Here is an 18492-nt window from a genome sequence, read left to right as displayed (position 1 = left end):
GAATGTGTTTTCAGTTTTAGGGATTCAGAACAAGAGAAGCTGAACGTAAACCACTCTTCAGGGGGAAATGCGGAAAATTCATAGACAAAATGCAAGAAAACATAGTGACTGCAAACCCATCCAGGAGGAGCCTGTCCTGCAAGATGATGGGTGACTAGATGCAATGTATTGTCTCTATGAAGTGTCTTGAGATCCTGATTGTTGTGAAATGGTAAATAAACTGAGCTGAATTTATCCACCATACATTTATTTTGTATTGTCTTTGGTACAGGGGTATATATATGGTTAAAAAAAGAGGTTAAAGTTAAAATGTTTTAGGATCTTTTAGATCATTTTATTTACATCACCTATGTGCAAATTCGTTAGTTTATCACTAGCACGAAGTCAAACGCATATGGCATTAATGCTGTTACTGTCTCTTTAAATCGCTTCTGGGTGGATTGCGCAATCAGGGCGTCACCTTGAGAACATCCGATCAGTGTGACGAAGGCGTTGCTCGCTGCTGAGTGACATTCAGTCCGATCACCAGGAGCCGATTGCGACCTGTTGAAGACTGTTTTTAATTCCTTCAGCTCAGATTCTAAAGAGAAAAATAAAACTTTAGATTATTTTTCTTTTCTGTCAAAGCAGTTCTTGAAACATTGAATACCCTGTAAACTGGTAGAAATGATGAAAAACGGACAACACGGTACCAAGGATCAGAGCGAAGAAGCCGGCAGCAGTACGCCGGCTGCCTCCGCGCGTAGCCCGGAGAAAAGGAAAAGGGTTGTCCGGTTGTGGTGCGATGGATGGTGAGTCTGAGTGGTTTTGGTAACTGTTGGAAAGCTTGTCCTGTCATGGGCTAATCTGGAGGGAAAATAACAACCAGCTGGGCTGAAGAGAGCTATCAGCTGGCTAGCATGCTAACATTAGCATGCTACTTAGCAGTTAATGACAGAAGTAGAACAGTTTAATGGGACTGTTAATATTTTATTTATTTTATTTTCAGGAATAAACAAAGCAGTGTCACTTCTTAAACTCCTCCTTCTGCATATATTCTGGTCACCGAGATTAGTTATTTATTTTTATTTAACCAGGGAAAAACCTCTTTTTCCAGGAGTCCTGGCCAAGAGGCAGCAAAGATACATTAAATACAGATACAATAAAATAAATGACAGGTACATAAAAAATAAACAAAAAAATCTCAAGTAAAACAATTACAGATCGTGTAGTATTATCATCTGTCTGTCTGAACTGTATGATCACAGAGCTATTGATCAAAATATGATGGTATTAATGCTTAATAACAATAAACAATTCTAAAGAATAAGTAAAGGTGTCTTTTTCCAAAACAGCTGTTGTAGTATGATCAACAGGAGCCCCTTTGTTTTTGTGGCGATTTTGGAGTGTCTGCACTGTACAGCCTTAGAGCTATTGATTAAAATAAGATGACATTAATGCTTAATAATATCAACAACAAAAAAAGTTAAGGTGTATTATTCCAAACCAGCTGTTGTAGTATGATCACCAAGAGCCCCTTGATGTGTGTGGTGATTTTGGAGAGTCTGCACTGTATAACCACATAGCTATTGATCACAATAGGATGATATTAATGCTTAATAACAATAAAAAATTCTAAAAAATAAGTAAAGGTGTCTTTTTCAAAAACAGCTGTTCTAGTATTATCATCAGGAGTCACTTGGTCTGCGTGGTGATTTTGGATTGTCTGCACTGTACATTGTTAGAGCTATTGATTAAAATAGGATGATATTAATGGTTAATGATAACAAAAAAATTCTTTAAAAAAAAAAGTAAAGGTGTATTTTTCCAAACCAGCTGTTGTAGTGCGATCACCAAGAGCCCCTTGGTGTGTGTGGTGATTTTGGAGTCTCTGCACTTTATGGCAGTGGAGTTATTGATTTTTATTTGCAATGTTTTGCTGTTGTTTTACCATTTGCAGACGGTCCCTAACCACTCGTCTGGCCAAAGCCTGTGCATAGGGATCAATGTAATACATCCAGCTCAGAGAACGGCTTGTTTTTCTCGAAAATAACGCTTTTTGATTCTTTTAGTTCGTAGTCTGTGCTATCAGGACATGAAAGAAGCGGCATTTGTGTTTCAACAACGTTTCGTCGGAAGACCCAATCTGTGAATATCTTTCCAACTTTACCGAACTCAGATCATTGAAGCTGCTTCAAATTCTTTCACTTTCCACCTAAAATAATTTAAAGATAAAATATTTAAATGCTTTCATGTTATAATCTCACTGTCATCGTCCAAAGCATAAATGATCTGTTTCCCAGATAAACTGGCTGCAAATAACAGCTTATCCATCAGGTCTCTCTGATCAGTTATAATCTGATTTTTAGTCCTGTATTCAGCAGCTGCAAATCATGCCCTATTTTAATGGTATAGAGGTGGAAAGGTGCACATCTAAGCTCATTGCATCTTTGTATTTATAAAAACCTAATCAGGTAGAAGCTGTTTGGAGAGAAACTTTCAGACAAGTGTTACTGCCCTGTTCATTTCTGCATAATTTCTCAGCTGCAGGGCAGAAACTGACTTTGTTTTAGAAAGGTATCCATTACTGTCTGATGTGCTGAGCAAAGACTGTAGTGTTTTCTTTATATTCTGTTTTGCATTTCTATGTTGCAGCACTGACCAAAAAATCAGGCTATAATTTTCTAAAACAATTCCCTAAATTTCTAGATATTTTTTTTTTACAATTTTGAGATATTTACTGCTCTAATTGGGTTGCTCTATCAGTTGGAGGCATGTTTTATGGTTTCTATACTCCATTCAACTATCTTATCAATAATTTAATTAGTTGACAATTATTTCAATAATCGGCTAATCACCATTAATTGTTTCAGCCCTAATTATGACCCTTAATCATAACCCCCTGTCGGCACATAAAAAAAAAACAAAAACAAAGGAGTGAGCATCCGCCTCTAAAAACTAATTTTTCTTTAAAAGATTGAAATCAGGCTCAAAGAACCCTCATTGAGGTTTTAAGTCAATATTTGCAGGATATGCAAAGATATGACAGAAAGGTTCAGTTACAGAAAGACTTAAACTTCAACGATACAAAATGGTGAAGATGGGCAGGAGAACAGCACCAAGTCTATTTCCTAATTGTCGATTGTGCAACCAAGATAAATTGTAATTAGTCCAGCAAGCTCTGGCCTTCATGCACTAACAGAGAGCTTTAGTTAAAAAGATGCTTATTTGTTTTCCTTCAAAGCTGTGATGCTTTTAGTATTTCAGTTTAAATCACATCTACCCTGTTAAACTGACATCCTTTTATAATGGCCTAAAAACTCTTACTGATCATATTTACCTTTTTTATTTGGCCACCAACGTATCAGGTCTCCTGTTCAGTGCGGCGAAGCTTGAATCGCCTTAGTTACTGAGTGACCAGAATCAAATAAACACTGCCACATTGATAGCAGACAGGATGTTCACAGCCATTACCTCAGTCCCAGTAACCTTTATCACTTATCAGCACCAGTTTGGTTTGTAAAAAAACCAAAATAAAAAATCACAGACGAGATAATGAAGTAAAGCCGCACACAACGGGGGACCCATTTGGGAATGTTCTATCTTGTTAGGCTGATGCTGAATAGCTTTGTTTGGAGGACATTTTAAAGATAATAGTCGCCTAAAGAGAAGAAAACATGACAGCAGGGGTGCTGTTGTCTCAGCCTCCCACTGGCTGCTAGTTAGTTTTGATCTTTTGACCTGAGAGCTGCCCTCTTTAAGCTTTTTTTCATACTCATGATGTCTTGTTTCTATAGCTACGACATGGTGCACTACGGTCACTCTAACCAGCTGCGGCAGGCTAAGTCTATGGGCGATTACCTTATTGTCGGGGTGCACACGGACGGTAAGACAGGACAGTTTGAGACAATCTTCTAATGTGTTTCCATTGATAAATCCGATACCTATAATTCCATTTCCTGTAAATGCTGTTTAGATCATAAGATGCTGAAATATCAGTAACAAACAGCTGACTCAAAATGTTTGTTTTTAAAGCGGAGATTTCCAAACACAAGGGCCCTCCGGTTTTTACTCAGGAAGAGCGCTACAAGATGGTGCGTGCAATCAAGTGGGTGGACGAGATAGTGGAGGGGGCCCCTTATGTCACAACGCTGGAAACGCTGGATAAATACAACTGTGACTTCTGTGTACATGGAGGTGAGGCAGCTTAAGGAGTTTTTATTAACGCCTTTTTGTAGATTTTAGCTTCTTTGTTAATACTGAAGCTTTACACATTTTGTCACGTTTCAACCACAAACTTTACTGAATTGTATTAGTTAATGTGAGAGAGCAGCACAAAATAGGTAGGATCCCGCACCTCAACGATTTTTTTTTCTTACAGTTTAGAGAATATTTTATCAGATTAGATCTAATGGAAGAATGTTAAAGTTTGTGGTTGTGTCATAAAAATGGAAGAAGTTCATAGATGTAAAATGCCTTTTGAAAGGACTTCAGGTTATTGTATGGACGATGCTTTAAATGTTCATGTTTTCCAGATGACATCACGCTTACAGTGGACGGTAAGGACACGTATGCGGAGGTGAAGCAGGCTGGGCGATACAGAGAGTGTAAGCGCACCCAGGGGGTCTCCACCACCGACCTGGTGGGGCGGATGCTTCTAATGACCAAAGCCCACCACAGCAACATGGTAAGCTTACATTTCTGAGTTTAGCAGGCAAACCACTGTTTTCTATATTGTGGCTTTAATTCAGTATTCATCTTCCTGCAGGATAACACAGATTACCAGCAGCACACCGACAACTTTGGAAAGGTGAAAAAAAATGATTTTTCTCAATATAATTATGTGTGATTATCTGTATAGAATTAGTCTTTCCATATTGTTAACTCCTGCATATCCTGCTGCCTTCAGGGTGCTACAGCCCACAGCCCATGGACAGGGGTGTCTCAGTTCCTGCAAACATCCCAGAAGATCATCCAGTTTGCTTCAGCTAAAGAGCCTCAGCCTGGAGACACCATCATTTATGTGGCTGGAGCCTTTGATCTTTTCCGTATCCTTTATCATTAAAAAATAAGCCAGTTAATAAAGGTATTCATAAACTTTTACTTTAAACTCTGTTAGAAGGCAGCAGATGCACAGCTGCTCCTGGAAGAGGCCTTCAGAGCTCACAGTTCTCCCCCCATGTTGCTCGCCCACATTTAAACGAGGCATTATTGCATGCGGATGGGGGATGGTTTGTGGATATTTATGTTCACTGGATCCAAATCACAATTTAACAAACCAGATCTACACAATCATTACATCGAGTTAGAGAGCGTACCATCTGGTGAAAGCTGGTGGTAACTAAAAAATGTTTTTGAACAGATGAAAAAAGTCACCTGCTGCAATACCTTAAGAGATCTAACAGATAGTAGAGCTGTTTCTCTCTTCCAGAAAGGTTTTTTTGTTCAATTTTATGACTAATAGATGGAAGAACAAACTAAAACCTGAATGTAACTCATTTCAGGCTTTATAAGTGATTGTGATTTAATGTATTTTATAATATAGCACAGTTTGATAAAAAATAATATTTCCAATTTAAACACATTATTATTGGAAGATTTAGGAAATAATACCTTTTAATGATGAACTGCTTTTTCTGCTTTGCGTTTTACAAAAACTTGATTGTTCTACATATTGTGTTCCAGTTTCATTCCAAATTTGACCTCTAAATCATCCATCTATACTGGTGGAAAGTTAGATATTTCTTCTTCCAGTAACATGTTGATCATTTGCTTCCATCCGTTGGTCTCCACCTGCTTATTCTGCACGTATAGGACTGCTTTACAAGTTCCCTTCTGGTTGCTCCCTTGACCTCAGTCCTCCTGCAGACATCGGCCACGTTGACTTTCTGGAGATGGTTTATAAGCAGGCAGAGAGGGCATATGTTATTGTTGGTCTGCACTTTGATCAGGTACACTCAATCCCTCCTCCATCCCTTATCACTTCTTTTGGCAGATCAGGGACAAGTTACAGCAAGAGTAGCTCCAGATTATGTTTGGGTTTGGAGATATAGGCCGTCCAGGATTGTGACAGTTTTACTTTTACACTTCCTGTTAGCTCTGCTGGTATTCCCAGCTGCAGGTTGATATTAATATGTAACCCTTCAAGTTCTACTTCATCTTCTTCAGGAAGTGAATCGCTACAAGGGGAAAAACTACCCCATCATGAACATCCATGAGAGAACCCTGAGCGTCCTTGCCTGCCGGGTGAGCTCCCACTCAAACTCACTGACTCCTTAGCGCTGGTGACATATCTGCCTGTCGTGTTTCCAGTTCTGAGCATGAACTGGGCTCTCTTCCCTTCATTCCTGCTCGTCAGCCAAGAACAATTAGTCTTTGTTTGCAGTCTGCACTGTGTTTTAGTATCAGTAGTATGAACATTACACAGTTCCACTATAACACCATGAAGTGCTGTAGCTCTACTATCTGTTCTTATAAATGCTTTTCAACAAAGTAAAATGTTTTTTTACTAACATTTGAGGAATTATCTGGTTTGAGCTTTGCTTTGTAATTTAAGACGTTTGGTTTTTTTTTGTGTATAGTATGTGTCTGAGGTGGTGATCGGTGCTCCTTATGCTGTCGGCAAGGACCTGCTGGACCATTTTAAGGTGGGTTTCTCCTAAAATGTTTACTAAGACCTACTTTATCTGTTCAGATAGAGAGAATTTCAGCAGCCTGACTGGGGCAGAAGTAGCCTGACGTAGTCCGACTCAATTCTAGTCAGAATATGAGTCTGATACTGCTCCATAGAGCTGTGATTATGGGGCGTGTTTCGAACGAACCAGGAAAAAAAATGCCTCTGCACTCAATTGGATAGATCTACAACCAATAAGAGCAACGGAGTGCGTGACGTATGTTAAGCGAGGCATAGTTGTTGTCCACAAAAATCAAAGCGTGCAGTTTCGCGTTTCTCTGTTCCTCTTTTAAAATTAATTTGCTGTCTATATCTTCTAGAACAGACCTAATAGCAGAATCTACTCACCCAAACTCTCCAGCGGCAGCCATTATTGTTGTCACCCTAGCGCGCTTTGGTCACGTGGTTGATTACGTTACTGTTGATCATCTGTCCATCATCGTATAAAGTCCGCCCTGACAATTTGATTGGATCGCCTGACAGTGGGCTTTGATACTCGCGCTACTATGGAGCAGAGCCAGACCGAACTTCCCCGAACTCAAACCTTGTGGGCGGGACTAAGTTCTGACTGGCACCCAGGCTAGGGCAGAAGGGGGCAATAGGAGCCTCTAGATGTCAATACTGTATATTTACTTCTATTGGAAAGGTTGTATTAAAGAAAAAGTTATTTAAAGACACGGCTCCCTCATCACTGAATGATTTGTAGACAGCAAGTCTATCACAGGCTTGTTGTCAGTGTTATAACCACTCAGAGCTCTCAGGTCTTCTGGCTCAAGTCTCCTTTGCATTTTCAGAACCAAATATGGAGAGGCAGCTTTTAGTTTTTATGCTCCACTAATCTGGAATAAACTCCAAGAAAACTGAAAGTCCTGAAATCCTCAGTTATTATCTCCAACAAACGTTACTTGTTACTCTTGGCTTTGGTTTAATGCAGAGGTCACGGATTAGCGGACCGTGGTCCGGATCTGAATCCACCTACTGGCTAATCGGACTCAACCTGATTTAAAACATTTATAAATTACTTCATGTTGTCTGACAACAGTGTCTAAACGTCACTTGCGCCGCTTCTCCTGTTACCCTGAAATCCCACATCTTCCATCACCGCTTCGCCCCGCAGCGCTCCAGACCTCCTGCACAAAGCAAAGCCTACAGCCTCTGCTGTTCCTCCCGTATTGCTGCGCTCCGACATATCCTCGGAGCTCGAGGAGAGCATGCGCGATATTATCATTAAATTCGTAGGAGCAAAACATGCAGAAATTAACGCTTAATTTAATATGACATATTAAAAAAATCTCCATCAGCATCCGCACAAATGCTGGATGCTGATGGAGATGACAAATCTGCTTCCTGGTCTGTTGAAGTACCAATAGTTTACATCCAATTTTTAAATAAACAGTGTTAGATTTTTAAATATATAAGAATTATGCTCTAATTTGTAGTTGTTACTGATCTGTTTTTTTTCTATATCTTAATTTGTCAAAGCGGATTTTCTCACCGTATTTTTTCCTGTTTGGTGCGATTGCAATAGCGGATCTTGACCTGGCCGGACCGGAGTGGAGCCTGAACATGTAGAGTATGTTTAGCTCAACTTGCTGCTGTGAAGCAGGATTCTCCACCATGAATATTATCAAAAATAAATATGGATCCAAGTTAAAAATTAGCACCTTGATATGTAATTGAGAATGGCTTTGTCCCCATTCAAACCCAGGTTTGAAGCCTTTATTTCAGTGTTAAATTCTGTTTAAAGTAACAGATAATTAAAAATGTCTCCAGACCTTTACTGGTTGATGACTTTCTTTATTCGGACCCCGCTGATTTTTAATTGGTTACCCCTGGTTTAATGTTTATAAATATTTATTTTAGGTCATGTTCGCCATCCAATGCAGATCATAGGCGCCATCCACATCTAGTGAAAACTAGTGGAAGTGGATGAGTCATATAACGCAAACACTCATTGGTTAGCTAAAGGAAAGCATTAGAAGCAAGCAGGTTTTCTTCAAACTGCAAATGTGAATTATCTATGCCATGCTACAATGTCTGATTCAGAAAAAGATGTTGAAATGTCTGAAAGGTTGGACACAGGTGAGAACGTATCGGGAGATGGAGACCAACAAGACCTCCCTTATCCTTGGCCCTATCTCAAAGAAATAGACGTAAAAATGAGCTTTCAATTCATATAGTGGCATCTGACTGTTATTTTTAGAGGTTTCTTTATAATTTTACAATTAAAGTAGTTTTTGGAGCACATAGTTTTTCACTTTTCCTAGAGTAAAGAGGTCAAGTTAATGCTTTAACTTTTACCAGAGTGTTTTTAAACTGCAGTATCTATACTTCTACTTAAGTAACAAATGTGTGAACTTTTGACACCCACATGTACCTGTTCAAACAATTAAACACACAATTATAGACACCATAGGCTGTCAGACTGTTACTGCTGTCTATGAGGGAAGACCTCCTGGCTTTTGCTAATTAGAGAACGCTAATTAGAGAACTCTAAAGTGGAGTCATCACCCTAAAATACACCTTAGGGTTTCCATTTTACACATTTCCTGGAGTCAAATGAACATAAATCTAGCTGGCACGAGGACACCTTCTTAACTATGAAGTACGGTGGTGGCAGCATGATGGCGTTTCCTCTTATGAGGATAGATTCTTATGTGGAAAATATTGCAGGTTCATATTGCAGAACTCAGGTTAATCAAATACTAAGAAAAGATACCTTCTGAGAGGAAAAGTGTTTTATAATTTATCTCAGTATTTTATTTATTTAGAAAAGAGCAATACAATGTATCTAAAACAGGATATAGTCCTGTTGAATATCAGTGAGAAATAGAGATATGTTTCTTTTTGTACTGAGTATGTAACTATATAAGTGGTACAAAGCCTCCTACCCTGGGTTTGTTGAGTAACCCCGGTTCTGTCACTCTATAGGTGGATTTAGTGTGTCACGGTAAAACTGAGGTGCTTCCTGATAAGGACGGGGTGGACCCATACGCTGTGAGTACACAAATACTACCTATTAAAAATGGCTACATTAATCTGAAAAGATAAAAGCTCTGAGATGTAAATATGTACAACCTTCATATCAATAAGCCAAAGCCTGTTAGCCTGTTTGGTGCTACAAGATTGAGTTCACTCAGTGTATGACTCTTTCTGGCTTTTGATGCAATAATTTGTCTGTATTCCTCAGGAACCCAAGAGGAGGGGGATTTTTAGAACCATTGACAGTGGGAACAATCTCACCACTGATGACATCGTCCAAAGGATCATTGCAAACAGGTGACAAGCCCTAAAAACATTAAAGCTCCAGCCATGAATTCAGTTTAATCCCTTTATATGTTTTTTTCCCTTTAAATACTCTTTTTGGTTTTTAGGCTCCAGTTTGAAGCCAGGAACCAGAAAAAGGAGGCTAAAGAGATGGCTGTGATCGAAGCGATGAAGAGGAGGGAACACCAGCAGCAGGAGGGGCAGCAGGATGAAGCTGCAGCTCATTAATGCGCCCTGGACAGCTTTTAATCTGGTTCATTCATCCAGTCACACTCAGCTTAAAAAAAAAAGGTTGACCCAGCAGAGCCAGACTGAAAGTCCTGGGCCAAATCTGGCCCATCTATGTGTGTACAGATCCAAAACCTGCTCTGATCCTTTGTTTCCTCCCTGTTCGGTTAAGCTTTTCAGATTTCAGTCACACTACATGTAAAATGATGTTGAGTCTGGGATTTTATTCATAACTTATTGTCAGACTTTATTACATAAATGAGTTTTAATGATGTGTCATCAGTAATGCTAAATGCGCTGTAATTTAACTATTTCAATTTCTAGTTTTAACCATGTTTTTTGTCCTCATTGTGTAAAATTTGCTTCCATCCATCCATTTTCAGTCACGCTTTACCCCAAGCGGGGTCGAGAAAGGTGCTGGTGCCTATCTCCAGCTGTCAACAGGCGAGAGGCGGGGTACACCCTGATCAGTCCATCACAGGGCATTAGAGAAGCCAGTTAACCTAACAGTCATGTTTATGGACTGCGCGAGGAAGCCGGAGTACCCAGAGGAACTTACGCATGCTCAGGGAGAACATGCAAACTCCATGCAGAAAGAACCGGGGCGGTAAATGAACCCGGAACCTTCTTGCTGCAAGGCAGCAGTGCTACCCACTGAGCACCCGGTAAAAAATGCATAACTGATAAATGAATCTGTGAAATGCTTTGTAGATTTTATCTGTGGATTTTTAACCACCTGAATTTGCATCTGAGTGTGAATGTGTAACGGTGTGAGTGTGTGCAGAAAGAAGCGAGTACTTGAGTGTTTTTAAAAAGATGTAGTGCCTCAATCCTAAAGCTGTATTTATTCTAGTGACTGTTAGTCTGAGCGCTTCTCTGTCTGCAGCTGTCTTGACTAAAATTTTTATTTTTATGAGACAATCTTAGAAAAAGAAAGGATTCTAATTTTTGGACCTTGGAAGGGGAAGGGATTTCTCTTAATAATGATCCTTCTAGGTAAAGTGAAGATATTTTTAAATTGCGGTGCTTCTCTCAGCCTTTTAGTGTCTTTTTTTTCAGTTTCATTTTGTGAAATAAAAGGGTAATCTAAAACAATGAGGAGTGTAATGTGTGAGTTCATCCAGGTGGAGGTTTGTGTGATCAGCACATATTCCCGGTTCACTGAGGCGGATAAATTAGGGCAATGTTCGCTTCCTAAACAACTAAAGCCGACCCAGACTCAGCACCCCCACAGCTGAAAACCAGCAAATCATCATGTCTATAAAAAGATGTCCAGAGCATTTTGTATCTAGCAAACCTTTATTTTGGGCCTTAACTTATAAAAGGTGCCATAATTTTACATGCAGATCTAAAGTTGTCAATTAATTGTATAATAAAGATGTGTTTTTATACACTTGTTACTTTCCATAAAGTTCATCTAGACCTGAATTATTTTGTCTGAGGAATGTAGGTGTAACAATTCATGGAGAGTCTAATCCACACCTACATTGTGAGGCAATTAACACTAAATCTGCTGTGTATATAATATATAGCTATGTATAGTATATTGTATTCAACTATAGATCCTGTATTCTGTATATATACATATGTATATATATCTTGTCTGCACCAAGTCAAATTCCTTTTAAGTGCAAAACCACTTGGTAATAAATTTGATTCTGATTCAGCATGGCCACCATGTTTTGAGTGGCATCTTTTGGTAAACCACTATAGAGAGTTGTGCAGGACAGCTCTGTTGGGAGGAGTTCAGGTCCAGCTCTGATGCCCAGGGGTTCGTCTGTTATCCTCTAGAGCAGGCCTGCCCAAAGTCAGCTCTCCTGCAGGTTTTAGAGGTTTCCCTGCTGCAGCAGTCGATTTCCGTATATAGCTGATTGAACAGACTTTTCCAGAACTTAAATCATCAGCTGAGTTAGAGGCAATAGCAGTGTGATTTATCTGTTCAACATCAGACTGCAAATAAAGAAATGAGGCCTGTCTTTAGAAACATAATATTTATGGGGTTTTTTTTCAGTTGTGCTGCCATAGGTGGTTTTGGAGAGGGGTAATGAGAGACTGAAAAAACACACTGCAAATTGAAATGTACATGTTATTTTTCTTCAAATAGGTGTATATTCTCTTGGTTTAAGCAGATAGAAAATTTAGCAGTGGAATAAAATGATTTACATTTAAAAGTGGGTAAAACACCTCTATTAACCTATTTCAAATTTCTTATATCTAATTATCTTATTTCTAAGAGCAAAAATACGTATTCCTTGGGCAGATCATAATTAGCTGCTAAAATTAAGCCTATTTAGGCCTATTTTAAAGAAAATTTTGCAGTTTTTATATAATTTTTTTGTGGCATAATGCTAAAGTAATTTCTCACGATGACGTACTGACAGAAGAGTCCATGACTGATTCATCCCTTGGACCAATTTAACATTCTCCTTTTATAATTTACTTAAACTATTATTTTCAATCTGCAGATAGCTTTCATCTTTAGTCGTACTAAGAGAGAATCACAGTTTTCCTCTGTTAGATCAGAAGTCTGAAACTTTGGCTTTGTGGCTGAATTATTGTTATAAATGATGGCTTCTTGTCCTAATTGTTTGTTTTTATTATTATAATTTGTTTATTGTTTGTTTTTAATCTTTTTTTTTTTTCTGCGGCCCCACCCTGGTAGACTTGCCACTGTGTGCCGTACTGGAACCACAAAAACAACAAAGCAGCACATCAGTAAATTAGTATTTACCCCCCTTTTTGGGGGGTAAATACTCATTTAAAAAACCTCATCCATATTTAAAAATACAGCGCAGGAGATATAGTCCAAGATGAAACTCTTTTAGGTTTGTGGTTTTAATACCATTAAATGTAAACAGGTAGGCATGCTGCAGTTGCCGTGGCACAGATTTTGGGGTTTGTGGGTGTTTTTCTGCTGTGATCCACTTTAGTTGTTCTCTGGGTTTATTTAAATCTTTTGGTGGTTTATTTTCTCTGCAAATATTTCCTTTCTCTCCTATTGGTTGGTTTTGTTTTGCCAGTCTAATGATTGACTCCTAAGGCAAGGACGCCTGCTTTTAACAACTCTTGCAACTCATAGTAAGTAAAGGAGTAAAAAAAAAAATCACAACTGGGAATCAGTTTTGAACCTTTAATATTTGTTTTTTTAATAATGCAGTTTAAAGAAATGAAACCAGTTGTGCAAATATTTGCTGGTTCATTATAAGGTGTTATTGTTAAATAAAAATTCTAAATAGGTTATTTACTTTGTTTTGTACTATAATGACATAGATTCAATTGTGTATTCTAAACCACCAACCTACCATCTACTGAAAATGCTGCAGAATTGAGGGTTCTGATACTTTTTATGTATTTTTACACCATATAGTGTTCAGGAACAGTTCCAGCTGTGTGCATTTCTTCACCAGGAGACCTGCTCCTTAAAACTACTGTCATCTACATACATCAAGTTTTAAAGCTGCACACATCTCAGCACCGTTTTGAGTTACAAACCTGCTTTGGCAGGATTTCTCTGCCTCAGTGAACTGAACAAAATCTGACATCTGTATCATCAGCTTGGGAATCACTTTGTTACCCGATCACAAGCTTGATCCTCTGCTCTGAGAAATATTCAGATGTGGAGCATACAGGTGTGTGGTGACAGCATTTTTTAATGACATGTGTTGTGAATTGGCGCTATATAAATAAAGTGAATTAAACTGAATTGAAATTGACCATGCTAAGAAGGGACGTCAAATGGAAAATAAACTGATTTTAATCTTTGTAGGTGGGTGCCTAAGTAAGTTCACCCTGAGGTCAGACCAATTCATTCTCCATCTGAAGTATTTCTAAAGACTGATACAATCTGTGATTTGTCAGCATTTATGAATAAGTATGACTTCTTTTGAAAGGATGCCAGAAAAAAAAAAAAAAAATTCTCTGACAGTTCTGACAATAGCAGGCGATTTAGCACTTTTGATAGAGTGTACCTTAAATAAAATCTAACAGAACAGATCAGCACAGACAGGGCTTGGTTATTTAGGGCTATCATTAGTATTTTATCCACTAGTTTTATGCACCAAACTATGGGAATGAACAGAACTACTGAGTCACTTGGGGATTTTTCCCCTAAAATATTTCTCCCTTTTTTTTCTTTTGGTGCCAGTTTTATAATTTTAAAGAAAGTTCTAACAACAAATCATTACGATGAATCTATTATTTGTAATAACAAAAAAGCTGTAATCAAACAACAAAAACTCTCACACACATGACAATGAACTCCTTTCTTTTTCCAGAATAAATTCATTTACCGGTACAATAAGTTGAATTTCTTTTTTCAAACCTATAACTTTATGTATTTGTAAAGCGAGGAACCAGGGGTTTGGACTGAACCTTAACAATCTAGCTTTATAAATTCTGGTGTCAGGCTGTGCAACTGCTGTTTCTGCTTGCTTTAATTATGGGCCAAATCCATCAAAGATGTAGAGACGACTAAAATGATGTTCTCTCATGGTCTGGGACTTGGACTTGATCTGACTGCATGCAAAGCGCACTTTACATGTGACTCAAACAAAACAAAAAAATTACCTGCAGGTCATGAATAAATATATACATATTGAGAGAAATAAAAAAAACTGTGTTTTGGGTCCTTTGTATGTGTATTTAGTTCAGGTTAAATTAAACTTGATGTCTTAAAATCCAAAACGAATGAGCTACACAATCAAATCAATAATTTTATTTCGTTTACAGTGAGAGTCGTTAGTTTGAGTGAACAGTTACATGTTACACTTTTTTCAGTGTAAGGTGTAGGCATGAAAATACAGGCTAAAGAAGACCAGTAAACCCAGACATGAGCAAAGGAAAACTGGGAGCTGAAGGCAAGGCGTGGGAGTGAGACAAACTGAAACTGAGATCAAAGTTGGTGTTGGAGCTATTTATTCTTTATTTCTTTATCCATTTGAATTGTGTTAATTCCTAAACTTATATATTTTTTGTATTATTTACAGACTTAATTTATAGGTTAATTGTTGCATTTTTTGTGCATCTATTTTTTGTTGTTTTATTATTTTTCTTTATTTTATGTAAAACAGGAAGAAATGTGGGCGGTCCACTTTCTATAATTGTAGGAGCCTGGTAAGGACCAGCAGGCATTTGGGTTAGGGGCCTATGGGTTTTTACCAGTGCAAGAGAGGTAACAGGGCAAGGAAAGTTTGAACTCTGTAATGTGACAAAATAAAGGAAATAAATCAACTGAACATCTACAAGTTTGGACTTCCACTTCTTTTGCCTGCGTCAAGAAAACGTGACCCCAGTGCCTATAGTGGCTTATTGGAATTTTATTGGATGTTTGGTTTGACAAAAAATTGCCACTACAGTTGGATAAGATTAACAACAGGAGATGGTAAGGTTCATTTTCCGTCATGTGAGACGTGGGTGAGGTCATCAAGCAGATGACGGTTAAAGCAGCACAGTTCTTGGACATATTTGCTCAACAGAGTAAAAATCATTTAGATGTTTCATCATCATAAAGCAGCAGCATACATGCGTTGAAAACTGATACGAGCTACAAAATTAAGTTAAAATAGTATTCAGGTGAGATCCACGGACCCCACGTCACTTCCCAGGGAGGTCCCGGAGGTTCCCATCTGGGGAGCGGACTGCAGTGGGAGTGGGAGTGTTTTTTGGGAGGTCGAGCTGAAGGTTGTCCCTGAGTTGTGGATCTGTGTAAGAGGATCGCTGAAAGTTGGATTTGAGCGGCGGAGGAAGCGCTCCATGCGTAAAAGCTGCTTCGCCTGAAGGCGCGGCGAACAGCAGCTCCCTGGGAGTGTGAAGCCATCCAGGATGGCCTGAAGCTTTCTCTTTTTAAAACTTCAATCAGGGTTTTTTTGTTGTTGTTCCGCTTGTTTTGGGAGTGTGCGCATCTCTAAGTTTTCCTCTCTGTCCGGATCGGAGGGGAGATGATCGCTCAGGATGGGACTGTGCCTCGGTACCGAAGATACAGAGGAGAGGAAGGCGCGGATCCACAGCGCAAAGATAGACAGAGACCTTTACGAGCATGCAAAGCGGGAGATGAACGTGGTTAAGATCCTCATACTAGGTGAGACCAACATTCAGATCAAAACACAGAAGTTAAAGCTGTGTTTTCAACTGTGGTTGACCTCCTTCCAGGAGCAGCAGAGAGTGGAAAAAGCACTTTGGTCAAACAGATGAAGATCATCCACAGTAATGGCTTCACCAAGCAGGAGCTGAACAGCTTCAAGGTGGGAACTTATCACACTCATTTGCACACAGTGGAGGGACTCTACTCCCACATTATGGGGGCCTGTTTTGCAATGGATTAATAAGGCAGAAAGCTACTAATAGATCCAGGCGTAAAAACACCCCTTAAGTCCAGCAGAGAAGCAATATTTACTGAAATTTTAATATTAGATCACAGTTTTTCCATGTTCATCCTCAAACACAGCTGGAAGTCAAATTGCTTTTTCACAAGTTGTGATGATGTGAAAACTATAACTATCTAGTAAAATAAATACTGATTAGGTCACAGATTGCTATAGATGTCTCATCCAGAAAACATTGGATCCTCCATCTCTGGGATGACCAAGAGCTGCTGTGCTTCATGTTTTAGACGTTTCACCTTCACCAAACCTAAATGGATATGAATGGTTTATTATAGTGGTTCATCATGTCAGAGTTGTGTTTCTGAATTGGAACTGGGTTCTTTTAAATGCAGAGCGGCAGACGTTTATTTACTCATGAGGTGATCTATTTTACCTTACTTTTGTTTTAATTAATTAATTACTCTTTTTTAACATTGCCAAAAGTCTCCCATGTATCTGAATTGTACCTATTAATTGTGTCACAGCTCTGGTTCTGTTATGTTTTCTTCTGAGTATTAAGTTTTACTTTGCTCCATGTTTTCTAGTTTTAGGGGTTTAATTCTTATTTTGCTATGTTTTCTGGTTATTTTTCAGTTTTCAGATTTTTATTTGTTGCCCTCTGCTGCCCTCTTGTGTTCTCCTTTTTCCCTAGCTCCTTTCCTGTTCTGCTCTGTTCACACCTGCTCCCAATCTGCTCGTTAGTCCTCTCTTTGTTTCAGTCTGCCATAAATACTCTCTCTGTGCAGTTCTTCAGTGCTGGTTCCTTGTCTAACTTCCTCCAACTCCATCTCTCTGAGTCTTCCTCCTCGTGATAGTTTCCCCCCTGATTGGACTAAATCAGAAGGCTAGGATAGCTGTGTGTGTATTATATGTTTTGTTTCTACTCTGCTTTATTCAGCAGATATTTTCTCAGTATCTAGAGGGTATCTGTAATATCTCTGAGAAACTGTATTTCCTATAAAAAGCCTACTTGAGGCCATCCTTTGCCATATGCAATCTATGCAGAAATTAAGCCCCCACCCCCACCCCCTCACCCCCACCCCGTTTTGAGATTCATCTGATCTATTGTGTGATAGTCAATCATGAGAAAGTATTTATAGACAGGAAAGATTATCTCGATTGATAGAGTGACTACATGTAGTTTTGCCTTGGACTTGCAAGGTGTTGTTGCAAGGTGCTCCTTCCTCCTGCGTCCCACAGCAGTCCCTCATCAGTCTTTCAGCCAGACAATAATTACTCTGAGCGTCCTTAAAATCATGCAATCCAATTAGTTATCTATACAGTAAAGTTGTCTTGGTTCTGTTTAGACATTTCAGACATCTTCTAGTTTGAAATGCTGACAATATGACTTTTAACCAAATTTTACACATATTGCATGGATTTATTATGCAGGTATATTAGATACAATTAAGTAGGGGCAAAGATATACAATGTAAGTTTTTCCTAAAAATGTCTTTATAAAAGCATTTTTATTTGAGCCGCTATGATTAAAGCATTGTTTCATTAGTTCAGTACTCGTTTCCTTAATTTACTTCGGGTCAGAAGTTCTCGCTTTGTTTGGCGGATGTGATGTCAAGTGTGGCCATGCTAGATGGGTCCAACCTATCAAACAATCAAAGCGTTATATTCAAGATGGATTTTGTGGAATCTCCGAAGTGACCAGCATCCAGCTCAACTCGGACACCGATACCAACTTCAGGTTAGGTGAAAACAAAAACTAAAACAAACAAAAAAAAAACATGTCAGGTAGAGTGCAAGCTATATAAAATGAGATGAAGCGTGCTGCAGTTCTGTGTTATTGCCACAGGTGGCAGTGTCATTAGAAAACTCCATAATGCGTATTTAACAAGAGGAAAGCATGAGTTCCTTTTTTTTTTTTTTCATATCTCCCTTTTTTTGTTGAATCTGTGTCTTAACATGTCGGTGGTTTCCCCTTTTCCTCTTCTAAAATTACCAAAACCTTTCAGTGGATGTTCTGAATGTTTT

The 18492-nt window shown here is 38.7% G+C and overlaps 2 protein-coding genes across 3 annotated transcripts in view; both read left to right on the top strand.

Moving 5' to 3' along the window:
• The first annotated feature begins 494 nt into the window (after positions 1-494).
• pcyt2 (phosphate cytidylyltransferase 2, ethanolamine) lies at positions 495-10249 on the top strand. The gene is made up of 12 exons (XM_038284705.1): positions 495-791; positions 3777-3865; positions 4015-4176; positions 4515-4666; positions 4748-4789; positions 4889-5027; positions 5848-5930; positions 6148-6225; positions 6561-6626; positions 9584-9649; positions 9843-9931; positions 10027-10249. The coding sequence occupies exons 1-12, from the start codon at positions 667-669 to the stop codon at positions 10145-10147; spliced, it is 1212 nt and encodes a 403-aa protein (XP_038140633.1). The 5' UTR covers positions 495-666; the 3' UTR covers positions 10148-10249.
• A 5499-nt stretch (positions 10250-15748) lies between these two features.
• Positions 15749-18492, top strand: part of gnav1 (guanine nucleotide binding protein (G protein) alpha v1) — a 46404-nt gene continuing 43660 nt past the window's right edge. Inside the window, exons 1-2 of one of the 2 annotated variants that reach the window (XM_038284707.1) lie at positions 15749-16223; positions 16295-16386. In XM_038284707.1, coding sequence (XP_038140635.1) covers positions 16097-16223; positions 16295-16386 — 219 coding nt within the window. In that variant the 5' untranslated portion in view covers positions 15749-16096. The remainder of the gene's footprint in view (positions 16224-16294; positions 16387-18492) is intronic. The other variant, XM_038284706.1, reaches the window with a different exon arrangement.

Source organism: Cyprinodon tularosa, unplaced genomic scaffold (genome assembly GCF_016077235.1).
Source record: "Cyprinodon tularosa strain WSP-4 unplaced genomic scaffold, ASM1607723v1 ctg201, whole genome shotgun sequence".
In the NCBI taxonomy this organism is placed as follows: Eukaryota; Metazoa; Chordata; class Actinopteri; order Cyprinodontiformes; family Cyprinodontidae; genus Cyprinodon; species Cyprinodon tularosa.
Note: the sequence above shows the minus strand (reverse complement) of the source record. Positions and strands in the feature narration are given on the sequence as shown.

Excerpts from the sequence above, each read along its gene's own strand:
- pcyt2 (XM_038284705.1), top strand. The coding sequence starts at position 667 with ATGATGAAAAACGGACAACACGGTACCAAGGATCAGAGCGAAGAAGCC. Across the intron at positions 6,226-6,560 it reads TGAGCGTCCTTGCCTGCCGG|TATGTGTCTGAGGTGGTGAT; the intron begins GTGAGCTCCCAC and ends TTTTGTGTATAG. Across the intron at positions 9,650-9,842 it reads ACGGGGTGGACCCATACGCT|GAACCCAAGAGGAGGGGGAT; the intron begins GTGAGTACACAA and ends TGTATTCCTCAG.